Raw genomic sequence first — 27,800 nt, 5'->3', positions numbered from 1 at the left:
ACGCGCACTCAGGGCGTCTGCCAAGCAGCAAGCTGCGGAGCCAGGAAAGAGGAAAGCAACTTCTGCTGGTTGCAGGGCGGGAGAACCGCTCGCTATTCCCATAGCAACCAGACAGGCCAGCGTCCCACGAGCCTCCGGGCTCGGCGCGCAGACTCCCAAGAGGCCACTTCCAGCCGTCACTTCCCGGCGGCGCGCCCAGCTCCGCTGTAACACGTTTCTGATTGGCCTCAGCAGAGGGAGGGGCGGGCTTACAACTTCTCAAACTCAATTATGCTTCACCGAGCGGAAGTCGACCTCTCTTGCCCCGGAAGTGAAACTGTGGTCTGGCAATTGAGGCTTCTGCAAGTCCCGGGATTGTAGTGGAGATGCCGGGTGCCGCGGCGAAGAGCTCGGAGCTGTCCGAGAGGATCGAGAGCTTCGTGGAGACTCTGAAGCGAGATGGAGGGCAGCGCAGCTCGGAGGACATGGCTCGGGAGACCCTGGGGCTGCTGCGCCGGCTTATCGTGGGCCACCACTGGAACAACGCGGGTGCGGCAGCCCCAGACCCACTCTTTTCATCCTCGTTCTATTCCTGAAGCTGATACTCAATCTCACCGCTCGTCTGCCCGGTTTACCCGGTCTCTCTTGGGTTTCAGGGGACCTAATGGATTTGATCCGCAGAGAGGGCAGGAGGATGACGGCCGCACAGCCCTCCGAGACCACCGTGGGAAACATGGTGCGGAGAGTCCTCAAGATCATACGGGAGGAGTATGGCAGGTCAAACTCAGCGGCTTGGGTGGGCTCTTGGTGGGACCAAGGGGTGCTGGCTGTTTGTTGTTAAACCGAGTCTTCTATCAGCTTGAAGCCTCTGCTGTGGCTGAGCTGCTCCAGTTGCCCCCATGATCACTCCTTGGGTCTTGTTGCCTCCTTTAGACTGCACGGGCGCAGTGACGAGAGCGATCAGCAGGAGTCCCTGCACAAACTCTTGACATCCGGAGGCTTGAGCGAGGATTTCAGCTTCCATTATGCCCCACTTAAGGCCAACATCATTGAGGCGATTAATGAGCTGCTAGTGGAACTGGGTAAGAGGTCTTATCACTAAGTGGACAAGATAGGTTGCAGGCAAGTGAAACAACTCCCCAGAAATTGTTCATTGACAGGGATAGGCGGGATTACCGGTCTTCTTTCTGGTTTGAACACCATCTGATAGGAATGGGTGGAAAACATCAGGCCTATAGTAACTGCATCTTTCAAGACAGATCTGCTCTTTGAAAGGACAGTAAGCAAGAGATTTCTTTTAGGGCAAGTCTTTATTTTATTTTATAGCAGATGAACTTGCTGGGGATGTTGTGCAGTGGAAGAGTACCATATTTGAGGCCCTGGGTTTCATTCCCTGGGCTGCAAAACAAAACATAAAACCAGAAAACGAATTCTCCAAAGGCTCATTTGGAAGTTTCTTTTTCACTAAATTTCATCTTGACTTCAAAACATAGTGTGTGTGTGTGTGTGTGTAGGTCAAAGGCAACTTTGTGGAGTTTGTCTATCCACCTTTATGTGGATTCTAGGGATGGAGCTAAGGTTCCCAGGTTGGACCACCAAGCACATTTACCTACTAAGGCATCATACCCACCCTTTCTAGAGTTTATATGCACACCGCCTCCATCCATGCTTGCAGATTTTTGATACAGTCTGTTCTTCACAGATTAACATTGGGTACTGGGGCTGGAGCAATGGGTGGCTCAGCGGTTAAGCGCACTGGCCGCTCTTGTAAAGTCCCCAGGTTTAGTTCCCAACATCCACACAGTGGCTCATAGCCTCCTGTAAGTCGTATTCCAGAGGGTCTGATGCCCTCTTCTGACCTCCACAGGGACCAGGCACACATGAGGTAAACAGATATCCATGTAGGCAAAACATCATGCAATAAGAATAAAGATATAAAATTTACAAAAAACAAACTAGGTACCAGAACCCCAGGGGTGATGGCGGGAACTGGGGCAGACTGGGGAGTGCAGGTCCGGGAGCCCAGGAGCGATGCTGGTGAGAACTTGGAATGTTGTACTTTGAGCCTAAGCCTGGTGATGCCAGGCGGGCATTGTGGAAGGGCAGGCTTCCCTTGGTGAGCCACTGTCACCTGTGGGGGCGAAGCATGCCGTTCTCACTCTCCCTTGCAAACCTGTTCTTGCAGAAGGCACAATGGAGAACATTGCAGCCCAGGCTCTGGAGCACATCCACTCCAACGAGGTGATCATGACCATTGGCTTCTCCCGAACAGTCGAGGCCTTCCTTAAAGAGGCAGCCCGCAAGAGGAAGTTCCACGTCATTGTCGCAGAGTGTGCTCCTTTCTGCCAGGTAAGACAGACGGCTGCCGGAGTCGCTAAGAAGGGTGAAGAGGGGATGAAGGACGGGTGAGTCTGAGCCAACCGCCAATTGATTAGCTCGACCTGAGTCATTAAGAAAGTAAATCCTGCCGGGCGGGGGTGGTGCACGCCTGTAATCCCAGCACTCTGGGAGGCAGAGGCAGGCGGATTTCTGAGTTCGAGGCCAGCCTGGTCTACAGAGTGAGTTCCAGGACAGCCAGGGCTATACAGAGAAACCCTGTCTCAAAAGAAAAAGAAAAGAAAAGAAGAGAGAGAGAAAGAAAAGGAAGGAAGGAAGGAAGGAAGGAAGGAAGGAAGGAAGGAAGCAAGGAAAAAGTTAATCATGCGAGGCATGCTGGCAGCACGGGCCTTTAGTCTCAGCATTGGGGAGGCAGAGGCAGGTGGATCTCTGAGTGTGACAACAACTTGGTCTGGTCTACATAATGAATCTAGGCAAGCAAGGGCTCAATAGTGAGAACCTGCCTCTAAACAAACAAAAGACACACACATACCCCCTCACCCCACACATACACGCACTCACACAAACCCACAAACCAAAACACCCCCAAACAAAATATTGGTAAGGATTTTCATGTTGCTGTAGATATATTTAAATGTAGTTTAAGAAATCTGTGTAGATTACTGGTCCTAGGAAATGAAATACTGTTTATTTCCTGGGGTCAGAGTAGGGTATAGTGCCTTGGGGGTGACTGGTATTTGCTTTGATCTCACTTAGTCCTTCAGTAAATAACAGGTCTTAAGAAACACACAAGGATGTAAAAGAAGGAGATGGGAGCTGCTTTGCCAGCTGTGCTTGCATTATGTAAGCAGTCGTATTTCCAGTTTCGTAGCTGCTCTGAAGTAGCATTTATTAGCGTCTCTATGGCTTGCCAGGCTGTGTACACAGAGAGTTAGGTTATCCTGGAAACTAGGTTTCAGATTCTTCTAGATCCACTTCCATTTGTCATCTCTTGTCACTGTATCACTCTGTCCTAGCACCAGCCTTTCCCTCCTGTTTCAGGGACATAAAATGGCTGTCAATTTGTCCAAAGAAGGGATCGAGACAACTGTCATGACTGATGCTGCCATTTTTGCTGTTATGTCTCGAGTCAACAAGGTGGGTAGCGCTGGGTTCACTGATTCGGGAATACTTGTTTCTTTTTCTTGTCCACGGTGAGAGAAGGTTTCTAGCTCCATCTCAAAGTGAGCTTTAGGCCCTGTAATATGTAACTGGCCTTGTCCCCCTCACCCCATCACCCGTCCTCACTAGGAGTAGCCTCTAAATGGTGCTAAAGCATTGAAAAGAATGGAGTAGAACTGAGCTAAGAGTGCTGAGCTGTGGGGATTTGCTGCCGTGTCCCACACACTCTCAAGGAGTGGGACAAGGGAAGGCGATAAATGGTCAGGCTCTTAAGCGCTCCCGGGAAGCGCTGTGCATGATTTCCAGGAAAGACTGGGGAAAGCACAGGTGTTACAGCTTCCCATCTCATGCCATGTTTGTCAAAACTAGAACTATCTAGACCCGAGCGTAGGAGGCTCCTTTGCCCTCTGCTGTTAAGATACAGGCCTGAGCATCCGGCCCAAGGCCCTGTTAGGCCTCCAGCCCAAGGAGCTCACGCTTCTCCTCCTCCCTCTCAAAGGTGATCATTGGTACGAAGACTATCCTGGCCAACGGTTCCCTGAGGGCCGTGGCGGGAACTCACACTCTGGCCCTGGCAGCGAAACACCACTCCACGCCTCTCATCGTGTGCGCGCCCATGTTCAAGCTCTGTCCTCAGGTGTGGCAGCCGGTCCCTATTCGGTAACCGACAGGACGGAGCAGGTGGCAGGCTTCACCTCTGGCCTTCAGCTCACTCCAACTGCTCCCTTTGGTTTGTTCCCTGCTCACTGGGTTTGATCCACCACAGGCTAAACGGAGCCATAGATGTTTGAGCCAGGAACAGAATCAGTAGTTATAATCCTCCACAGATGTCAGAATAACACGGGGCAGAGAAAGGCCCTGCGTGTCCAGTGTCACTATTGTCCATTGCCCCAGCACTTCTGGAAATGCCAAGCTTTGCAACTAGGATCATAGAATCCCTTTTTTTGGGGGGGTGTGTGGCATTATTCCAGGGCTTGTCTTCCAGAGATTGGACATCAGCGGTTGTTAAATGAATAGTATTTGACAGTGACAGAAACTTTGTATGGGAACAACCTATGTCTGTATAGTTCCACCACAGTTTAATTACCCATTTATTTAGGCTTTTTGTTTGCTTGTTTGATGCAGGGTTTAAAGTATAGTTTATTTTGCATGCACTATGTGCATGCCCTAGTGCCCAAGGGGTCAGAAGAGGGCCTTGCATCCCATGAGTTATAGATAGACAGCCGGTCATGAACTGTCACATGGGTGCTAGGAGTCAAACCCAGGTTCTCTGCAAGAACAGTGAGAGCAGTAAGTGCTCTTCACCATTGTGCATCTCTCCAGACCCCTGACTAACCGTGTTTACGTGGGTATTGAGTCAGTGCGGTCGAACCACCCTTTAACTTCGGTGAACGATGCTGCTTTACGCAGTTATATATAAAGCCTGTGTGGGCCGTTCATTCCTCTCCACACAGCAACAGCAAGGCATTCAGCGAAATGGCTGAATCCCTTTTAAAAAGTTTTTTTTTTCTTTTTTTCTAGTTCCCCAGTGAAGAAGATTCATTTCACAAGTTTGTGGCCCCTGAAGAAGTCCTTCCTTTCACAGAAGGTATGGGTGTGTGTGTGTGCGTGCGCATCCGATACTGCTTGTGTTGCTGTAAGGAGACATTTTGGTTAATTGGCTGCTCCAAGAAGCAAGATCTGAAACATGCGTACTTGCAGACTCACCTGTGGCCCAGATGCCCATGCGTTGGGGGAGGGGCAGGAAGGGGGCGTGCCTCTCAGGCCTCATCTGAAGGCGGCAGCTCTGTTCAGTGAGCCACGACCTAGTCAGCAGTCCAGCTAGCTGCACACACCTCGTAAGAACAGAACACTGTGTATGTTTTCCTGATTCTTCTTAGAAGTTGAATAACTTATCCTTTTATTTAAATAGTTTTGAAGCCAGGTGTGGTGGCGCTCATAATCCCAGCATTTAGCAGGGAGCTGAGGTCATCACAATTCAAAACCATGCTAGGCCGTCTATATAGTGAATTCCAGGCCAAGCAGAGCTATGTGATGAGACACTGTCTCAGAAAGCTAAAGGGAAGGAGGAATGCCTGTTCTGCCTCGCTGCACGTGGGGCAGGGAATAAAGGAAAGAGGCAGTAAAGCCCTCTTTCCACAGACATGCACTGTAGATGGCAGGCAAGAAAGTGTGGGATCCCCGGTGTGTAGGAGGAAAAGGAGGTGGTAACCGGACTTACCTAAGACTCACGATGGGTCCTGATCGGATGGCATTGCTGGGGTCCCAAATGAGCGGGCTCTGTATGAGGAGTTGGGAACGCCACCAAGGACTGCAGGGCATGAAATGTGTGGGCTTAGCCAGCTGCGGAAAGCTGGTCATGTGGCTGGACTGTTCCGAGCATGGGGAGAGTGGGTCAAAGTACACCTAGTGTGGTTGGTGGAGGAGGAGTGGACCTTTAAGGTCGAAGTCTTGGATTTGAATTTAAAAAGCCACACTCTTATACATGTGTATGTACAGGTGTTTCACCTGCACGTCTGTCTGTGTACCACATGCAAAGCTGGTTTCTTTCTCTCTTTTTTTTTTTTTTAATTTAATTTTATTTTTTTTCCCCCAAGACAGGGTTTCTCTGTGTAGCCCTGACTGTCCTGGAACTCACTCTGTAGACCAGGCTGGTCTCGAACTCAGAAATCTGCCTGCCTCTGCTTCCTAAATGCTGGGATTAAAATCATGCGTCGCCGCCGCCACCCGGCACAAGGCTGGTTTCTTCAGAGCTGGAAAGGGAGATTGGATCTGTTGGATCTTAAGTTATAGCTGGTTGTGAGCTGCTATGTGGTGGTAGAAATCAAACCCAAGTCCTCTGGGAGAATGACTAGTACCTTAGCTAGTGAGTTATTGCTCCAGTTCCGGGTTTAAATTTTAAGTGCTATGAAAAGACATGAGAGAGGATGGTTTTGCTGTCGTTCTTTGATTTGGTTTGAGGCAGCATCTCTGGCGGTCCTCACACTGGCTGTCTCCCGACTCAGCCACTGGAAAGCGTTGACATGGGAATCACAAGAGTCGCAGCCATCTCTCCCAGTTCGAGCTTTGCCACAGCTGTCTAGCATGCCCGCATTATTGTACTTGTACTCTGTGACGTTAGAGCTGGGTCATCAGTTTCTGTCTGGCATGTGACTGTCTTGCAGGCGACATTCTGGAGAAGGTCAGTGTCCACTGTCCTGTGTTTGACTACGTGCCCCCTGACCTCATTACCCTCTTTATCTCCAACATTGGTGGGAACGCGCCGTCCTACATCTACCGCCTGATGAGCGAGCTCTACCATCCTGATGACCATGTCCTCTGATGCGGCCTGGCCTGTGCGCCACAGCTCAGACCCAGAGTGGAGCGGAGACCCAGCGTGCTGCTGCAGCGGGCAGTGGAGAGTCGCCTACCTTCCTGCTCCTCCCCAGTGAGGAACGCTCCAGGACTGCTCCTGCCTTCTGGGCTTACCTGAGACGCAGGGCTTGCTTCCCTGGGGAGTCTGGAGGCACTGAGACCAGGCTGTGTTTGTTTCAGGAACTTCAGCCCTCTGGCTCAGTGGTGTGTTGGACATACCATGACTACTTTTGCTGGGTTGGTATTTGCTCAGAAATGCCTTCCAGACCTTTTCCTAGGCTGCACCAATAAAGGCTACTGGAAACTCCCCAAGTTCGTTTTTTGTTCTGAGCCCTGAATGGACTGGAGAAGCAGTGTGGCCCCTCTCTCTGTTTGCATAGAGGGCTGTGATCAGAGAGGAACGCCTAAAACAAGTAGAAATAAAAATAGTTTCCTCATACAGCTAACTGGAAAGGGCCCCAAACAACTCTTTAGTATCTACGGTAATGGCTTTAAGACTTGAGCCTCAGGCTGGAGAGATGCTCAGCGGTTGAGAGCACTGACTGCTCTTCCTGAGGTCCTGAGTTTAATTCCCTGCAGCCACATGGTGGCTCACGACCATCTGTAATGCGATCTGATGTCCTTTTTGGTATGTCTGAAGACAGGGACAGTGTACTCACATACATTAAATAAATATTAAAAAAAAAAAAAAGACAAACCCCACGGAGCCTAATATACGCCATCTTGGGGTCCGCTTCTAGGCTGCCGCACCAGATTTGGGGAAGAAGGGAATGGATGGGTTCAAAGTCTCCCTTTCTGATTAGGCTGAGGACATGTGCAGAATTGCTTGAAGGAACACAGGGACACGGTAAACTACGATCAGGGTACCTAGATCACAGCCTGTGATCTTGCAACAGGAAGAAGGTAAAATAAATGCAGTGTTTGCACAGCATCGCTGCGGAGACTGCAGGTGAAGCTTCCTGCAGCAGCTGTATGGCAGTGTCTGAGTTGAAAGCATTTTGGCTGGTTTTCCCAGCCTTGGATATGCATTAGTTCTCAATATTAAAAAAGCTAGAGAGGGGCACTTTTAACAAATTCCAAATTCAGGCTGCTCCTGACCCACATTCCCACATGACAGGTGTGCAGCTTCTCAAGTGACTGTTGGTGGCCCAGTGGCGAGCACAGCTGCCTTCCAAATGGTTGTAGTTAGCTACAGCTGGCTAACATAATTCCATTAGGTTGGAAGTGACAGGCCACCTGTCAAAGGCATACTCACGTTACCAGTCAGAGTGGGAGGTATTTGTAAGGAAATCCACTTTCTATTCCATTAATTAGGGTGGGTGGTGAGAGGACACACAAGCAGTATGTAATGTGACCCTTACTCCACTGAAGCATTGCACATAAATACAGAGTTAAAAGTTGGAAGAAAACCAGCCGTAGCAAGCTATAGGTTCCAGTCTTACGTGTAGTGCTTTACAATGGAGTTTTGAAAAAGTGCCTCGGGATAAACCGTGTTAGGACCCACTGCTCTGAAAGATTTCCCTGGGGAGATCTTCATTTCTTGAGGCAGAGTCTGGAAGGAGGGAAGGAACATAGAAATCCTCACATTTAACCCCTAAGGCACTGAGTGATTTGGAGGGGTAGTTTGATATCCACACTTCGATAAACTGGTTGAAAGTAAGTTATAAGGGAAAGGCCTTGAGGCGGTTTGCAACTTGAGAGGTCTCTGCTTTGTGCTTTGATGATCAGAGAGGGTTGACCTGACGGGTCTAAGAGCAGCCTGCCTGACTCACTCAGACTTCTAATTATTTCTTGTCTAGAAGATCCTGTGCTTTCTTATGAAGTGGCGTATGCCTGCCAATTACAAGCCATTGTCTCTGAAAGTAGCAACTCTATCAGCAATTCACTTGGGTACAATTGTGTGGTTTGGATTAAGAACAGCAGTGAGTCGGGGCCTCGGAATTTGTTTCTGGCTTGTCATGTCACTTCTTGTGCATCCCAGTCTCTGTCTAAAATCAGCACCAGTGTCTTTCCAGGCACGACTGAGACAGATGAGCGTGGGACAGAAGCTGTCTTCTAGCCCAGAAGAGAAGGGCAGGATGCCGCTGTAGAGTCTATGACTAAAGTCACTTAAGTCAACTGTACCAAGCCGGTTTCCTAGGATGGGCTATACCTGGGAAAGGAAGCAGCACTCACCGGCAGGGTCAAGTCCAGAGATCTGCAACCCCAAGCCTTGCTGGGCCTATCTCACGACACTGACTTGCAGGCAGGACCCAGAAAAAACAAACTCGATGCTTGGACAGAATTACAGAAACAAGAGCCACGGATGCAGATGTCTTCCCCGAATACACCAAATAAACCGCCAGATAACAACGAATGCAGTTCGTAAGACACTTATTCCCACGGTCTCTGTCTTCCAAGCTGGGCAGAGGGCAGGAAAGGCATAATTCTTGGAACTTGAATAAGGAACAGAAACTCTTAATTTAGCTTCAGAAGTCTGAAAACATACTCTCATTTAAAAAAAAAAATAAGTGTAAAGTGATCCTCGGAGAAATGCTGGTGCGCATAGACATGCTTCAAACCATGTTAAAAAAACGAAAACGTGCATTAGTCTCTGGATAGCCAAGGCTGCCGGCAGCTGGCTGTACTGCTGAGCTCTATAGTGAGGTTGATTTTTCATATGTACGACGTGGTCCATCAGGCCCGCTTAGCCATGAATACTAACAGGTAGTGATAAAATTCAAATGCTCTATACCGTCTACCTGACCTCTCAGAAACTCCTTATGTAAAGGTAGGTTCAGGGGCTCAGCCAGATAAACGACCTTGCTACCAAGCCTGGTAGAAGGATAAAACGGACTTCCACAAGTCGGTCTGTATCTTCTGCATGTGTGCGCAGCTATACACATACACAGTTTACAAAAACGTAAAACAATTCTCCATCAGTAGATATGCACCTAAGTTAACCCGAAAGAAGTCTTTTGAAATGGGGCTTGCAAGTATCTTGTATGTGGTCTGCTTCTCGAGGACAGAACTTGAGGCTTTGTATGTGGTAGGCATGTGCTCTGCCACAGAGCTACGTCACTGGTCCCCTCATGCACCAAGCAGCTGCGCCAGGATACTGTGCCACAGCTACATAGTCATTAATAAAGAATGGCTCAGCGGGTAAGAGCATAGACTGCTCTTCCGAAAGTCCTGAGTTCAAATCCCAGCAACCACATGGTGGCTTACAACCATCTGTAACAAGATCTGACGCCCTCTTCTGGTGTGTCTGAAGACAGCTACAGTGTACTTACATATAATAAATAAATAAATCCTTTAAAAAAAAAAAGACCTCCCATCTCCACATCACCCAACAAAGGTGCTGCCGTAGGGATTGCTGGCTGTGCCAGGGAGGCTCCTGATTGGCTTCCTCCCCTAGGCATCCTGACTGCGTTTAGAATCAAGCCTGCCTAGAAAAGAAACTAGCCTGTAGTGAATTAAGTGAATACTTGACCAGATCCCCCAATATTCATAATCTGTAGAAGTCCACAGGCTAGGGAAGGAGCACACAAAATTGACTAAGAGGAGGGGGCAGGGCACAGTGCTCACTCTGCCAATCCCAATACCCAGGCTGCTGAGGCAGGAAGGCAGTCTGGGCCACATACAAAGTCAAACTTTGTCTCAAAACAGCAAACCAGGCTAGTGTGGTGACCCAGGCCTTTCATCTCAGTATCCAGGAGGCAGAGACAGTAGGATCTCTGTGAGTTTGAGGCCAGCCTGGTCTACACTGAGCTCTGAGGCAGCCAGGACTGTAGAGAGAGACCTTGCCTCAAACAACCAAACAAAAATGCAAACCAGGGGCTGGAGAGATAGCTCAGTACTTGTGCTCTTGCAGAGGACCTGGGTTGGATTCTCAGCACCACACAGTGGTTCACAGCTGTCTGTAACCCCAGTCCTAGGGGATCTCATGCCTTCTTTTGTCTTCCTTGGCCACTGACCTGAGGGCACTAGACATTCATGTGGCACACAGACACATACAAGCAAAATACCCATACACATCAATAAATCTAAACGAGTTTTTTAAGCTCAAGCCAAATCAAAGGATAAACAGCAGTAGCCGACTCCACACTGCCTCTTAGTCACTAGCCATTCTTTGCCTTTGAACTAAGCACTAGTGAGTTTAAGGCTAACTGAGTGAGGCTGGCTGAGCTCGGGTTGCTGCTGGTGTGCTACTTTCTGCTCGGCATTGACCTGGCGAGGTAAGTCGGTCCCAGTTTTGGTCAGGTGTCTCCATCAGAGGTGGTGGAAGAGGAAGGGGAGAGACACTAAGGAATGGGCGAGCAGAGGGTAAAAATGCTCTGAGGGTTTGAGAAAGCTCGGGGCCGCATGATGACCTTTGAGCTGCACCTTCTGAGGCAATGGACACAACCCACTTTCTAAATGATGGGCCAGTGAACAGAGAAATAGAAGGAATAAGGGAAAAGCGTGTCTCTGGGGCAGAATAGCTACAATTTCAGTTTCTTGAGACTTCCTTCTTTCCCTCTCATTCTGGCCCCACCTTTAGCTGTCTCACAGTCTGTAAGTGGCAAACATACCGTCCAGTTCTCTCGGTAAGCCTAATAATGTGCTTTTTGTTGTGGTTTATGACCATTTCTTTATAAATCTTGATCCTCCTGACTCAGCCTGCCACATATTGGAATTACAGGTGTGTAGTACCATTCCCTTAAAACATTATGTTTGTGTATGTATATGTTTGTGTGACATGTTTGTGAAGGCACCTTTGTACCCTGCCGAAGGTATGGAGGTCAGAGGACAACCTCAGGTGTCCATCATGTATTCCCTCATTTGAGGCAGGAAAGATCTCATTTGTTCCTGTGTTGTAAACTGAGGTAATTTGGCCTGTGATTCCCTTCAGGGAATTCTCCTGTCTCCACCTCCCTAAACCTCCACCCTAAACCAATTGAATTACAGGCAAATACAATGTCAAGCTTCTATTCAGGGATCTGAATTCAAGTTGTTCGGGCGGGTACACTGTTTTTACGAAGCTGGCCTTCTTCCTCCCCAGCCCCACTCCTGGACTTTGATGGGATGCAGGGGCAGTGCTCTGGGTTTGTGTCAGAATGGCTCTGCTCCAGATGAGCATGCCTGTGGCTTGGCCGCCAGGGCTTCTGGGAACTGCTGAGCTGCACCTGCTCTCACCTGCACGGCCCCCTCAGGCCCAGATTCTAAACTGCTGGTCCCGTTCTGCCTTGCTTCTCTCTGTGCTGCCCGTAGCCCGCATGCCAAGCAGCTCTCCACTGTCGCCAGCCCCTGGCGTCCTGGCAGAGCCCCTTCCTTCCCCCACATTTAGTTTACTTTCTGCTTCCGCCCTGGCTTTTCTGGTTCCTGTTACTAAGCAGAGCATTTTTGTTTCTGGGCAGGAGGTGGGATGGGGTGGTTAATTTTTTTTATTTTATGTGCATGAGTGTTGTGCCTGCATATATGTCTGTGCACCATGTGTGTGCCTGGTGCCCCGGAAGGTCAAGATGAGGGGTCTGATAGTCAGGAGCTGGACTCACAGATGGTTGTGAGCCATCAGGTGGGTGCTGCTCATCAACCCCAGGTCTTTGACTCTTCCACCCTGAGCCATCTCTCCAGCCCCCACCCCCCCGTCCCCACCCCCACCCTCCTGCTCCCCCCTCCTCCCACCCCCCCCACCATCCTCCCACCCCCACCCCAGTCTTAAGTCTCACAGTAATTCTGCTCTCAGCCCAGTGACAAAGCATCAGCTGAACTTCAGTGATTCATGTTCTGTTCTCAGTTTCCTTCTCCCGGTTAAAGCTGAGTCTCCTGAAGCTAGAGGCACTGGATGCACCGTTCCTTCTCAGTATATTCTGATGAACATTGCCAAAATGGAACTCTCAAGAATGGTGACACTTCACATCTCATAATTTTTATTTTGAAGTTACCAACACCACCTTTACCAACAACATTTCATAAAGTTGAACCACTAAGTTAACAAAATAATAAATTCCATAAACCAAAATTATTTTATTTAATAAAATATGTCACGGAACTAGAGAGATGGCTCAGCAGTTAAGTACTTACTCTTCCTGCAGAGGACCCAGGTTCTGTCCCCAGCACTCACATGGTGGTTCATAATGACCTCTAACTTCAGTTCCATTGGATCCTATGCCTTCTTGTGGCCTCTGTAGGCACCTACAGGTGGTACACATATGCTCACACATATATACACAAAAATAGTAAATCTTTAAAAATATATTACCTGGGTGGGTGGAGCAGTGCTGGGTGGCCTGGTCTCCAAGGACACCAGCACAGCTTAGATGTTCTCCCGGGGCCAAGGTGCTGGGGTTTGGAATCCTCTACCTGGCATTTATTTAGAGGTATGTATCATGTATATTAGAGGTGCATATTTAAATAGAGGCATGAAGATGAAAAAATGTCAAGGTATATTGACACCCAGGAGCCAGAATATCCCTTTCAAAATAAACAACCTGTAGGGGTGTGAGGAGAGCTCCCAGAGGCCGGCCTGCCACGTAGGTGACCCACACACAGCAGGACGCTACGATGTACAAGTATGTGGTGGAGAGGAAAAATGAAGTGGATGGTTTGAGTCCTCCGAAGAGAGGAGGAACTGGAGACAAGAGGGTAGAGAGGAACAGCCTGCCATGAACACCCTGCCCTGCCACGTGAGGCCACGGCGAAGTACCAGCTTAGGCAGCCGCTGAGGGCCCTGTCTGGGCCTGTGGCCATGCAGCAGCAGCAGGGAACTGTGCTGAATGTTCCTGGCGCTTATTACCACTAAAGACTGCAGACGTCCCTGGTCTGGGCAGGCAGACCATGGGATCTGGGCCAACCTGGAAGTCATGTTGGTGTCCAAGGACTGTGCAGAGCTGGCCCCACCCCTCACTAGCTGCAGTATGTGGAGAGCTGGCCCTGTACCTCAGCAGGTGGCAGAGATGCAGGCAAGGGTGTGAGCACGGGAGAGCTGGCCCTCGACTCGTCTGAAGTGTGGTATCCACCAGGGAGAGACGCAGCCCCCTCGAAAGCCTGCACAGTAGAAAAAGAGAATCTACTCCCACAAGTCATTCTCTGGCTTCCACACACACCAGGGCCCACATGTGTACACAGACAGAGACACATACATAAATACATGTTTAAAAAATTACTAGCATATATTAGAAAATTGTGTTTTTGTCCTTATGATCCTTGAGTTTAAAAAGGACCATATAAAACCCTAATAGGCAATAAAAGTAATCTATTAGATATTTTTGGCTAATAAGTTGTTTTTATGCTGATGAATGCAAATGAGATTATAAATTATTAAAAGAAGATAATTATCTCCTAGCTTCTCAGGCTAGCCAGGAAGACATAATTCATGGAAAACATTTTCTGCTTCCCTGCTTCTCTTGGGAAACAGGAGTTGGCAATTACACAGAAGCAACCCTTCTCAAACTCGCCTGACACTCTGTTAAGAAGTACTATCACTTATTTGAAATCCTGAGAACCGGGCTGACATAAAAGGATTTTTTTCAAATTCTTGGTATGGTGAGTATGGTGGTGATTCGCCTTGAGAAGTGAAGACAATTACAGGCTGCAGTTAAATGGGCATCCTCAGTACGTCTGAGTTGCTGGACAGCCTGGGCTACAGGAGATTGTTCCCCACCCTTTCTCCTCACTGGTCTGGGACAGGGCTGCAGAGGCCCTAGGCCACATCTCCCCACTGAACAGACAAGACTCCGAGGGCATGAAATGCTCACTTGTGCAGCTCTGGGACAAAGGCCTGCCTTAGACAGCAGGGCCTATTCTTCAGGGCTCAGGCGATGAAGCCATCGGGAGCAGCAGGAAAATGAGTGCTGGTTCGCTCCACCGGCCCCGAGGCCTGTGCTCATAAAGGCATGACTTTCTTCCCTCCGACTCACTCCAAGACTGCTGGCAAACACACTTTTCCCATGAGTACACATTTGTTTTCTGCACTAAAAAAAAACAAAACAGAATTCTCTCATTGATGGAGAGGCCTACGTGAGCAGGGTGTCAGGACGTGCCGCTGTGGACATCCCTCCGGGCGTCTGGTCGATTAGACAGCAGAGTGAACCTCACAGTAAGAATTACCAGCCGGGGTGTTTGCACACGGACTTCCCATGGTCCTTTAGTCAACTGAGCGGTATTGACCATCAGTAATTGGAAAAGTAGGGAAAATACAAATTACAGGAAACATAACAAGTATTTTCAGAAAGATACTGGCCCAAGTGAAATCCTAAGGCCATCAGGCGTGATGTAATAGAACCAGCACACGATGAGGAAAGGCCCCAAACCGCCCTCATCTCCTGCGAAGTGGAGCATACTTGGTTAGGATGGAATAAATGCTGCATTTTGATATAATTACTTTCACAGAAACTTTTTATAAAATACAAATTCATTTTCAAAAACAAACCCATTTTTTTAAAATGTTTTATTGGCTCAGGATATAAACATTCACCTCTGGTTTTAAAAAATAGTAAAACTATCAAAAAAAAAAAAAAACAGGGATAAGACTGCAATTTTTCATGCCAGGAAGTGGTAGCACACACCTTTAATCCCAGCACTCAGGAGGCAGAAACAGGGGGATCTCTGAGTTCGAAGCTAGCCTGGTCTACAGATTGAGTTCCAGGACACCCAGGGCTACCAAGAGAACTTAAAAAAATTTTTTTTCAAACATTCTCTATTCTGTCTTTGTGTTTCTCTTTGTCTGTAGTTTACTTTTTATTTTGAGGCAGGGTCTTGCTATATATACAGCCTCGGCTAACGGTGCCCTGCCTCAGCCTCCCAGGTATGTTACAGGTATATGTTACCACGCCCAGCTATAAATAACTTTTAATCCCTAATATAACTTAAAGTCTCTCTGGAAGGCATCGGGAAATATTTTTATAGTGAGCAGAGAAACACCATAAATCTGTAATGCAAAATGTGAAGAAGCTGGAGTGGGAAGCTAAGGGGGGCGGGGCTGCACCAGGGGCTCAGGACAGACAGCAGAGCAGCACTGAGGGCAGGGCTTAGCATCCTCAGGATGTGAACTGAGAGGCTGGGGAAACTGCTCAAGCCAACCACCAATTAGAAAATCCTTACGTCTGTCACTAAATCGATTCACAGAAGATGGGTCTGATATGGCAAAGTCCTGTGCCACAGACGCAAAGGACCACGCCACCCTTCAGCTTGAGAGCGCAGGCCTGCTCCATCTGCTCCAGGAGACTGCCGTGCGCCCCACTCAGGGCCGCTGACCTGCTCGCAGGGTACTCCTCACAAATCCATATACTTCTCTTCTTATGGTGGGTCACAAGGTCACAAGGTCACAAGGTCACAAGGAGGTACAGGCTGTCGCAGGCTCTGCTTCGTATTGCAGCCTTCTGCTTTTCCAAAGAGATGCCAGGCATGAGCCATTTTGCGAAGTTTAGCAAGATTGGGTTTAACCTATGAGAAGAAAGAGAATAACTATCATTAACAATGATTTTTTAAAAAAGTATTTCAAAGTATGGCTCTCTAAATGTGTTTAAATTTCTCCTTTCTGGACTCAGAAAAAGATGACAGCATCCCTTAGAATGAAACTGTTGTAGGTCTAAATTCTTATTTCCTCAGTGATGGGGATAGGGATTTTTCAGAGGTGGGTTTTGTAGAGGGGTAGAGGGACTGTGTAGCCTGCATGTGTACATGTGTGCATGTGTGCATGTGTGCACATGCCTTCTGCCTGCAGAAGTCAGAAGAGGATATCAGGTCTCTTGAAACTGGAGTTGCTGACAATTGTGAGCTGTCATGTGGGAGCTGGAAACCAAACCTGGATCCTCTGAAAGGGCAGCCATTGCTTTTAACCACTGAGCCATTTTTCCGATCCCATAAAAGAATTTTAGTGGAGTAAAATTAACTGGATAAGTCAGGGAACCGTATGTGAGATCTTCATGCAAGGAAAAACTTTATAGCCATTAGCAAGAAAGAAAAGCAAAAGAAAGGATTATGGAAAGCAGCAACACAGCACCCCATGTCCACACTCATTTCTGTTTCATTTCAGATCTTAACAGCTGCTGCAGAGACGGCTCAGAGGTTAAGAATACTGACTGCTCTCCCAGAGCACCTGGGTTTAATCACCAACACCTATATGGCAGTTCACAGGCATCTGTAACTCCAGGATGGATCAAACACCCTCTTCTTGCCTCCACAGGCACCATGCACACACATGCTGCTCAAACCTACATGCAGGCAAAACACATAAAAGAAAAGCAAAGCAGATTGTAACCAGAATAGAACGTGTTCTGAGAAGAAGGAGCTGTTCACGTGCTGCCTGCCTGCTCGCAGATCAGAGCCACAGCACGGAGCTCCAAAGTCCACTTCCAAGTCTGATGAGGAAACAGAGATCCTCTGAGATAGCCAGCCCCAGCTGCAGGGCACACACTTGCAAGAGACGGGATGTCAGCTATGTTCTGACAGCTGTGAGCTGGAGACATTTCTACCTTCAGGAATCATGAAACTTAGAGCTAGCAGGCAACTGATGTGCAGGATACATGATATTCAGGATACATGTACACATGTTAAACTTAAAAACTAGGAGGCCACCATGGAGATAAGCTGACACTTTAGTCTAAGCTCCATTCCATCCAAGCGCATGGCCTCAGATAAACCTTCCAGTGCATGCTTTTCAAAACTCTGCTGTTTTGGAGGGATGAAGATGGATTACAATTAGATAGCAGAAGCTGAAAGAAAGAAAAGGTAAACTTTGCTTCTTCCTGATTCTACAGGTCTATGCTGGTGGGTTTTTTGTTGTTGTTGTTGGGTTTTTTTTTGTTGTTGTTGTTGTTGTTTTTTCAACTTTATATAAGCTATAGCCACCTGGGAAAAGAGGGAAATCTCATTTAAGAAAATGCCTACATCAGCTTGGCTGTAGGCAAGTCTACAGGGCATTTTCTTGATTAGTAATTAGTGTGGGAGGGTCCAGCCCATCGTGCATGGTGCCACTCCTGAGGAGATGGTACTATAATATAGAGCCAGGCTGAATGAACCTGAGGCCAGCACCTCTCCTGGCTCCCTGGGTCAGTTCCTGCAGTTCTCTGCTCCCCCCGCCCCCCCCCCCCCAGTGTGTTTTGGATGGGTTATCACCGCAGCAGGAGGCAAACTAGACCAAGGCCTTACGGTACCTGCTCTTCCTGCTCCAAGTGGTCCAGGTCAGCCAGGGGCAGCATTGAAGGTCTCCCATGGGCACACTGAAATGGCAGCTGGGACAAGGACAGAGCTTCTATAAGGCGACAGCTCTCTTCTAGGCTCAGACGATCATTAAACTTAATGGCCCCTAATGAAAGAGACACCAAAAAGTTACAATGCAGAGTGAGAGTCTTGTCAACCTGTGTCAGAATGGAGAGTCTGGGCAGTCATGGATGTCGCAGACCTCTTTAGTCTGGCTGTTATATGGTGTGAGACTGGCACTCAAGGCTCTGGGGTAGCCTCCGTCCTCAGGACTGCCCTCCTGTCTCAGCTTCCTTATGCGGTTTGTCCCTGTGTTCTGTGGTGTGCTGGGGGTGGCATTCCTTAACCCATTAGGATCTTGCTTTGGGGGCTTTCTCAAAGACACAGGGCAGCTTTTGCCTACTTAGGAGCGTGTGAAGTTTTAATTAGTTTCCATCTATCCATGAAGGTTCAAAAGCAAACTGTTTTCTTAGTGTCTGTTTTATTTTCCCTTTTTCTTGATTTCCATAACAGTCTTCCAGGTTTAAATCACCATGCTAGAACATGACTTTATTATAAGGACAATTCCCTCCGTCAATAAATACTAACTGAATGTATGCTATGCATCAGGAGCCTTGTCATGGTGAGTGAGCCTCTCTGCCTTCCTGGAGCTCTAACAGGCAAGAGAACACAAGAGAGACCATTATAAAGCATTTGAGTCATCAGTGCTATGAAACACAGGCCTCGGATAGCAACACAAACCCAGCCCAGGGATGAGGACCGGCAGGGGCTCTCAGGGAGGCAAGGAGAAGGGCAGAGCCTGCAGGCTCAGTCTCTGGTCAGTGACAGTGCAGGGCTGTGAACAGAATAAAGGGCGAAGGACACTGGGACATTTTCAGGGTGCAGAGTAAGCTTGGAGAGGCAGGGGTGAGATGCCTGAAAGGAGAGGAAGAAAGTGGGGTATCAGGGGCCCCACATCAGTCCCAGGCAGCTCCGCAGCTGCCACGCCCCTCATTTGAGTCTGGCAGTGCCATGTCTTCCCTTTGTCCTCTACGAGTCCCATCCCCTGCTCATGACTCCAGTAGCCCTGTGCTCTGTACCAGCTCTGCAGGTCTCTGGGACGTACGCGTCTGGTCTTTATTTCCAGCCTACTTTCTTGGTACTCTGGCTGCTCCTCATGAGAGGGTTTACTCTGGCCTCTGTGGCTCTGCCAAGGCTGCTCCTCACGCTGTGTGGAGCCCCGGGCTCCCTCTGGCCTCACTCAGGATACCTCCCTTAGGGCCCACTCCTCTGCTTTGTTAGTCAGATTCCACACGCGTTCTATTAGTGTTCTACTTTCAAAAAAGTCATTTTAAAGGTGGATTTAGCTTCCGGACCTAAATGACACCCTGTAGAAGGTGAGTAGAAAAGAGCATTTCTCTGCCTCCTCCTCCGACACAGGCACTGTACCTGCCCGTGCTCAGCTCCCCAGGACTCTGACCACATGCAGACTCTTACCATGGCAGGCCTGGGAGGCCAACACCTTCTGGACAGTCAGTGGCAGTGTCCCTTGGATGCCTCCCGTGGTCTGGAGCAGCTACCGTGTGAGTAAAGGGAATGAGAGAATGAAGCCTTGCGTGTGACACATCCCTGTGACACTCCCAAATAAGAGAAAAGCTTACCTCCACTTGTTCTCGAATTAATTCCTATAAAACCAAAAGGAAAACAGGCATGAATTAGCTGTTCTGCTGGCCTTGCTCTTTTAACATTTAAAACCATCCTCAGTGAACAGAAAACAACACCAAGGATTAGGAATCAGGAACTGAAAAAGCAATGTATAACCAAAGAGCCTACCGCCAAGGGAAAGCCTCTGCCACTAATACAAGAGGCTATCAGCTAGATATATAAAGAGCTAAAATCAAACACACCAAGTGCCAATCAATAGATGGGCTACTGAACTGAACAGATAATTCTCAAAAGAAATATCAATGGCCAATAAATAAATTTTAAAGGTTTATTTATTTATTTTATGTATGAGTACACAGTTGCTGTCTTCAGACACACCAGAAGAGGGCATCAGATCCCGGTACAGGTGGTTGTGAGCCACCATGTGGTTACTGGGATTTGAACTCAGGACCTCTGGAAGAGCAGTCAGTACTCTTATCCACTGAGCCATCTCTCCAGCCTAAATATATATTTTTTAAAGTTCAATATCACTAGCCATCAAAAAGTGAGAATTAAACCTCTTGCAAGATTCCATCTCACTGCAGTCAGAATTACTATCATTAAATCAAGTGAAGGCAGGTGGGGGTGGGTGGTACACACCTTTGATCCCAATGACTGAGAGGCAGAGGCAAGAAAATCTCTTAAGTTTGAGGCCAGTGCAAGTTCCATGACAGAGAAACCTTGCCTTGAAAAACAAATATACAAACAAAAAAACAAACAGACCAACCCCCCCCCCCCATTCTCCCAAGAAAAGATAGAAAGAACGCAAACAACACGTGTGGGCCGCATGGACTGTAGGAGGAAACCTCATCAGGGGTTGGTGGCAATGGGAACTACCTCGGCCACTACACAAACCACTGTGAAGCCTTCTCCAAAGCTAAGGCAGATCTACCCTGTGAGCCAGTGCTCCCTTCCCGGGCATGCCCCCCGAAGGACTCCAGCCCTACACGGAGGAACTGCACATCCATGTCCACAGCTGCTCCTTCATAATAGGAAGAGCATGGAAGCAGAAGAGATGCCCATCACCAGATGGACAGATAATCAGCCATGGACACAGACCAAGTGAGGAGACCCAGGCCGGGAAAGACAAGCACCATGTGTTGTCTCTCAGACGCAGATCTTAACTTCTAACAGGATGTGCTATCTAGGTGGGCAGAGGCTACAAACTCGCAGGGGACTCCTGAGACAACCCAGTGGCTCTGAGCACAGGGGGAAGGGTGACAGAGACATTAAAGTGGAAAGGATCCAGGGCAGAGGCAGGGAGGGGGCGGAGGTCAGCGAGGGAATCGGCCCAAAGAGGATCTGTGAGCACCAGAAGGAAGCCTGCTACTGCGCAAGCTCCTTGGTAAGAGTTAGCTTTATTGTCCTGCAATGCTATGTGTATGGGCGCTGCCCTCCGTGTGCATCAAGCTGAGGCGGCTTACTTTCCGAAGCTCGCCTGAGCAGTGTCTCCTCCTATGTCCATCCTTAGGGAGAGTTTTTCCCTCCAATACTCTGGCTATGAAGCCCAGCCTGGTCTTGAACTTGTCATCTTCCTGTTCAGACTGCCCACACCCCTTCATTTACAAAATAAGTGAAAACCTATTCAGCAGGAAGGCTCACTCCCCAGGATTCCTGGGTGGAAGGAGAGAACTATTGTCACTCACACATCCACACAAAAATGAAAAAATGAAATAAAACAAAACCACTTTTTTTTTTCAAGACAGGATCTCTCTGTAGCCCTGGCTGTCCTGGCACTCACTCTGTAGATCAGGCTGGCCTCAAACTCAAATCCGACTGCCTCTGCCTCTGGAGTGCTGGAGTTAAAGGTGTGAGCTTACCACCCCAGCTAAAATAGAAAATTTTAATTATAGCTGATACTATTTAATGCTGCCAATTTGTTTAGCCTCTGGAGGCAAAAAAACAAACAAACAAAAAAACCCAAAAAAACCAAAAAAACCAAAACCAAAACCAAAACAAAACAAAACAAAAAAAACTGTCTTAAGGTATGGTATGTATTTTTAACAGAATACAGAATTTATTACTTCTGGTAACAGCTCTAAATCAGCTTTCTAAGATTACAACAGGATGATTTTCTTTTGAAACCTAGAAGGGAAATCAATCGTTCTATGACCTCTCCACACACTCTAGTCTGCAAAGCCTTATAAAGGCTCACAGTACCAAGAACTAGGTGCAAGACCCTGTACTGTAAACAATTAAAAGCTACCCCTAACCTGTTGCAAAGCTCAGTTTCATGGAAACCAAGGCTAACTTCTGTTACTCTCTCATGTCTGAGTGGGACTGCAAAACACATTTGTAAGGCTGCAAAGAGGAAGAGGGTCTCATTTTCCACTCACTCCTTAGTTAATGTAACCATTTTAACAATGTTAAAAGGCTCCATCTTGCCATGGTGGTACTGGCCTTTAATCCCAGCGGGTGGATCTGTGAGTGGAAGGCCAGGGCTACAGAATGAGATCCCGTCTCAGACATCCAGCTGGACCCCAGACCGGAAGACTGTATCAGTGACTGCCTGCTGCTATGAGACCTGCTCCAACTTCTTCCAAAGTCAAGGGCTCTGCCTGTCCACCTGACTTAATATAATCAAATTTTCTGAAACCACAAACTTTGTTTCAATTTGAAGTAAACTCTTTTTAAGAGTAAGTAGTCTTTGAAGTCGCTTCAGGAGAAGTTTTTATCATAATATTCTGGTTAAAACTTTAGGTATTGAATTACAGTTAGATTCTCACAGATCCTATCTTTTGGATTCAACACAGTTTAGATTCAAATCCAGAGCAGGAGTCTGAGAAGAGACGAGCTGTGTGGGCAGAGAAGAGCTCTGCTTAAAGCAGAGCCAAGGCTGTCACCAACAGGGACTTAGAAAGGAGGAGGAGGAAGGGGACACAGAGGCTGGACCAGGAGCACACACACACCCCCCCACACACACACCGGTACACACACTCAAGTCCTGCAGCCTCTGTCCTGCACACACAGACTCTAGCCTTCAGCCACCCCTCCCCCAGCTCCCTTTGTGTGCAGCCAGAGGCTTTGGTTGTTTTTTTTTTTTTTTTTTTTTTTTTTTTAGTTTATCATTATGGAAGGAAACCTAAGGCTTTGTATGTCAGGCAAATACTCTACCTATCTACCTACCATGGACCTACATCTTCAGCCCTTTTGGGGGAGGGGGAGGAGGGGAGAGGGGGAGAGAGGGAGAGCACAGAGACAGACAGAGGATTCTCCTACGTAACCCACAGTTGGCTAATTGGCCTACTGTAGTTCAAGGCTGGTTTTGAGCTTGCAATCCCCCTGCCTCAGCCTCCTGAGTGCTGGAATTACAGGTGTATGATACCAGGTTGGCCAGAGATCTTGACAATCAGGCTTCACTCCTGTCATACCAAGTTTTCAGCAACCGCCGCTCAGGCCTCACTCCACGGCTACTGCTATCTCCTCCCGCCTGCCTGCAGTCTCACCTCTGTTACCTTCCCTGGACTCTTCTGTCATCTCCCGGCTCTGTCAGCCTCGCTTCCTTGACCTTGCACACCCTCTGCCTTCTGCTCTTCCCCTCACGGTATGCTCTCTCAGTCTCTTTGGCTCCTGGCCCTTCCTCACCTTCCAATGCTACCAAAATGTGCATACTTTTACCGCCAACAGATCTGCACAACCGGATTTCTTTTCTGGTTGCAGGAGCTGCACTGTAGTCTGTCTGCCAGCCCCCTGGCTATCTATACCTGAAGGTACAGTCTCTGAGCCTCTACACCTCTGGGCCGAGTCACAATCATGGCCCAGCAGGCACACACTTTACTGCCTTCCTCTTCAGAGGCACTGCTGTCTGGTCATGAACTTGGGATCACCGAGATGAGTCTTTCTTCTTTATTCTTTTGTGTTCTTTTTGCAACCAGATCTTCTGGAGTCTCCTTCTCATCCAGGTGCCAAATCTGTCCCTCCTTTCCATTCCCCCTACTAATGACTTAGTCAAGTCTCCACTTTCTTGTATGGAAACCAGTACAATAAATAGACTTAACCACTCACCCTGCTTCTAGCCTTTCCCAGACTATCTGCCCTAACTCAGTCATTAAGCCTATCTTCTAATTTTTGTGTATTATTTTATTACACTATTTGTGTGTGCATGGGCGTTCATTCATTCATGCATACACACATGTTACGGTGTGCACTCGAAGGTCAGGGGATAACCTTAGGGGGTCAGTTTTCTCATTCTACCATGTAGGTGCTGAGGATTGAACTCAGGTCAGATCTGGCCGCAGAACCTTTAACCACTAAGCCATCTGGCTGCCTCTGAGTGTTTTGCCTAAATGTACGTAAGCATGTGGATCACATGTGGGCCTGGTGCCTGTGAAGAGAAAGGCAATGGCTCTCCTGGAACTGGAGTTAAAGATGGTTGTGAGTCAACATATAGGTACTGGGAACAGAACCCAGATCCTCTGCAAGAACAGCAAGTGCTCTTAACTTCTAAGCCATCTCTCCAGCCTCCCCCGGCCCCCTTTAAAAGACAAAGTCTCACTGTGAAAGCCTTGTTAGCTTTAAGCTCCTTCTTCCTTCCTCCCCTCCTGCGCACCGAGATGACAACAGGTGCCACACATGTCGCTCTAAACACTTCTCAATCACACCTCTGTACTCCACACTCTACTGTGTTATAATTGTGTCCTTCCTCCTTACTGTGACATCATACCTCTGTCAATCTCCATCATTTGGCATTCTGAACGTAACATAAATGTGTGTTGACTAACGACAAAGATGAAGTCTGCACACATGGAAGATGTATCTCACCTCCACAATACTCTTAGTCACGGTAGGTCGTCCTCTTCGAAGCTCACCAGCTTCTCTTTCTACAAAGCAGAGTGGGACTTTTCCCACCAGGATTGAAGGATCACTAGCATCTGGAAAGAGCAGCTCAAGTCCCAGGTCTTCTAACTGTCTGTGGTAAGACCTAAGGAGACAGCCCCAGATGTAGAGCATGACTTCACTCTCTGGTGCTAGCTCCAAACACTCCGTCATTTTCAAAAGCTGCTATGACCTTTGGAAGTCGCATTGTTTCCTTATGCTTATATGTATTTAGGATTTTATTATCAAATTTCCTCTCCAATTATAGTAATTCTCATTCACAGTTACACTTTCTAAGAATTCAGTTACTAGTGGTTGATAGTGATCCAAAAATAAAAAATAAAAAAAAAAAAAGGAGAATTCCAGAAGTAAACTTTTATTTTAGGGACTGAACAGGGGCCTTGCACATGCTAAGCATATGGTCCACCACTGAGCTACATCTGTGGCCATAAAACCTGAATTGCATGCTGCTCTGAGAAGCATGGTAAAGGCTCCCGCTGTCCCCACTGAGCGTCCTCTGTCTGGCACACCCACACAGTGCATGCCTGCCTGTTAGTCCCTTACTCATCACGTGACTACCCCAGATCACAGTTTTTAAAAAAGATGTATCTATTACATTTGTATTTGCTGTGTATGAATGTTAGCCTGCATGTATGTGTGCCACATGCTTGCCCGGCACCTGTGGAATCTAGAAGAGGGAACTGGAGTTAGTTGTGAGACTTTATGTGGTTGCTAGGACCCAAAGCTGGGTTCTCTGCAAAAGCAGCCAGTGCTCCTAAGCAGTGAACCATGTCTCCAGCCCAGAGCTGCACTTGTTGTGCAGAAGTAACTCATTTTATTTTACAGTGTTCCCAAACACATTAACACATTTACAGTGATGGAAAGGAGGCACCAAAGCATCACATCATGAAGACTGACCATGGAAAAACAGTACGTACACAGGCCTCCCTCAGTAGGGACATTTTCAGTTATCCAGGGGTCGTGGAACACATCCGTCACATGTAAGGGAAGACTACTGGATAGTAACTTATTTTCCTTCTGTTTTTCTATTGTGAGAATCAATTTACTTCTAAATCATATTCTTAAGTTTTCGATCTTCACTACGGAACTCATTTGCTGCCTGCATTTAAAGGAGTTTGGCTCAAAGAAAAGGTCTGACAGTATTTTGAATCAGTGTTAAAAGAGGGAGGTAATGAACAGCTCCAACAAGAGAGATGTCCTGACTGGGGACGAGTTGGTGGCAGTTAATAAGTGAACCATGCTCTAGGGAACGCTGCACTGGCAGCAGTGAATAAGCAGGCCTGAAACGAACAGGCAAGCCTTTTCATTTTCAAAAACGCACACTGCCCAGAACTGGGAAGATGGCCTGTCCTGTGACCTGCCCCAGGGCTTGCCCCACCCTGGCATCCCGGTGTTTTGCTTCTTTCCTAATAAGATTATGGTAATGTAGAATCTAGAATGGACTGAGACAAGAAGAATGGAAGCAATTATCTCCCTAACTTTGCTCAGAAACAGTGCAGCATAAACACTTGGCTGTTCCAAGAAGGAGAAGTGTTCTCAGCCAACTGCTGGAAAAAATTACCAGGGAAACTCTATCCTATACTCAATATCTATGCTATAGTGGGAAGAATGGCATTTGGGGTCAGAAGACAGGCTCTGAGCCTGCTCCACTGCTAACTGTTAAGACCTTGGGTGAGCAATGCAATACTCTCTGTCTCAGTTTCCTTCTCCAGAAAGAAAAAAAAAAAAAAAAAGGAACATGCATACAGGAACCTCACAAAGCAATGGTAAAGCTTTAAAGACCAGCATCATGTCCTCAGATGACTGACCTCAAGATTCTCCTCTGTTCCTCTGACACAGTGATCGCCAGGGGAGGAATTATTGTGGAAGACAGTAATTTCTTCCGGCCAGTGCTTTGCAGAGCTTGTTTCTCATAGGAGTCTATGGGAGAGAGATGAACAAGATAAGAATAAGAAGGGAAGGCTTTTATATCAGTTAAAAAGATGCTTGGTGAGCTACAGCTGTGGCAAGAGTTCTCCAGAACTGCGTAGTGTATTCAGTGTTGGTTCTACAGTTTGGATTCTAAGTAAACTACGAGGCGGCCAGCCACTTGACTCATCTTAGCATTTTTTCAAAATAAAAAAACACAAGGCTTAACTCTTACATCCACAACAAGGGAGTGTTCCTATGATTAACGTGTGGTATTGATACAGAGATACAAAATGTGACATACATCTATACAATCCTCTAAGTCAAGACGGTTTTCTTGGTTCCTTCAGAATGGTTTCTCAGTCTTCGAAAATAATTTGCCAGTATTATTTTCAAATGATGCAGGCCCTATATAGCAAATAAGTCTGGGTGTGAATTTAAAAAAAATTACCATCATTTCATTTTAAAATGTTATGCATATAGGTGTTTTGCCTGCATGTATGTCTATGTACTACATGTGTGCCTTGTGCCCACAAAGGCCAGGAGAGAGCATCAGAACCTGCAGAATTGGAGTTTTATTTCTTGCATTTCATGTTTCTTTCTGATGACATCCTTAGCCTGAGACTCTTTGCTAGTCTTTAACTGCCACACTACAGCCCACCACTTTAATAATTGTTATGACCTTGGGCAAGGCATGGAAAGATCAAGCCTCTCCATCTCCCTTTCTTCCTCTGACAATTTTTTATGCAAACCCCCTCAGTTTTGTACACCAGTTCGTTTCTTGTGGTCATCAGCCTGCTTAAGGTCAAGAGCTCAGTGAGGGAGACACTTCAGCAAGCAGCATCAGCCTAGCACTCAGTGGACTCACGTCATCCTTGGTTTGCTGGCTGCCAAAGGAGACTCAGCAACCATACTCCAGAGGCTCTCAAATCCTGACCAGCATCGCCCAGTGCCCAGCAGCCCTCAAAATACTGCATTTCACCCACCAAAGGCATGAAGGAGGGCTTACATTTAAGTCCTTACACAAAATAATTTTTCCCACCATTTTTTTTAGTGTATCTTTCCAAACTCTTGGAATTGCAATTCATAAGGCAAAGTTAAATATTAGTGACATTGTTGCCATCCAGTTCATGACATGTCTCCCTGGACTCTCGCTTAACTTTTTGACATTAATACTGTTCGTTACTTTATCATAGGAATCAAGATTTTCCCGATAATTTAAAAAGGCTATGGTGATGCATATTTGTAATTTCAACATTTGGACAGCTTAGAGGATAGAGCATTCAAGGCTGAACTACATAGAGAAACTCTATGTGGTTGAGGTTTATTTTGCTTTTGTTTTTGTTGTTGTTGCTATTGATTGATTGATTGTATTTTAT

General features: G+C 47.4%; 2 protein-coding genes across 8 annotated transcripts in view; one reads left to right on the top strand and one right to left on the bottom strand.

Annotated features, from left to right (window-relative positions):
- The first annotated feature begins 304 nt into the window (after positions 1-304).
- On the top strand, positions 305-7,138 carry Eif2b2 (eukaryotic translation initiation factor 2B subunit beta). Of its 2 annotated transcripts, none has more exons than XM_052185399.1 (8): positions 305-528; positions 636-756; positions 913-1,061; positions 2,165-2,328; positions 3,358-3,453; positions 3,977-4,114; positions 4,999-5,065; positions 6,642-7,138. In XM_052185399.1, exons 1-8 carry the CDS (start codon positions 366-368, stop codon positions 6,797-6,799), a joined length of 1,056 nt encoding a protein of 351 aa, XP_052041359.1. In that variant the 5' UTR covers positions 305-365; the 3' UTR covers positions 6,800-7,138. The 2 variants fall into 2 exon arrangements, with proteins under 2 accessions (XP_052041359.1, XP_052041360.1); XM_052185400.1 differs by having other exon boundaries at positions 3,977-4,137.
- Positions 7,139-15,221: 8,083 nt separating this feature from the next.
- Positions 15,222-27,800, bottom strand: part of Mlh3 (mutL homolog 3) — a 35,875-nt gene continuing 23,296 nt past the window's right edge. For 2 of the 6 annotated variants that reach the window (XM_052185390.1, XM_052185392.1), the window contains exons 8-13: positions 26,322-26,433; positions 24,439-24,598; positions 19,635-19,658; positions 19,471-19,549; positions 17,949-18,100; positions 15,222-16,236 (exon numbers count right to left, since the gene is read on the bottom strand). In XM_052185390.1, coding sequence (XP_052041350.1) covers positions 16,108-16,236; positions 17,949-18,100; positions 19,471-19,549; positions 19,635-19,658; positions 24,439-24,598; positions 26,322-26,433 — 656 coding nt within the window. In that variant the 3' untranslated portion in view covers positions 15,222-16,107. Of the gene's footprint in view, positions 16,237-17,948; positions 18,101-19,470; positions 19,550-19,634; positions 19,659-24,438; positions 24,599-26,321; positions 26,434-27,800 lie in introns of those variants that run through there. The other 4 variants (XM_052185393.1, XM_052185395.1, XM_052185394.1 and 1 more) reach the window with 4 other exon arrangements.

This window comes from Apodemus sylvaticus, chromosome 6, assembly GCF_947179515.1.
Source record: "Apodemus sylvaticus chromosome 6, mApoSyl1.1, whole genome shotgun sequence".
In the NCBI taxonomy this organism is placed as follows: domain Eukaryota; kingdom Metazoa; phylum Chordata; class Mammalia; order Rodentia; family Muridae; genus Apodemus; species Apodemus sylvaticus.
This window is presented reverse-complemented; position numbering and strand designations above follow the sequence as displayed.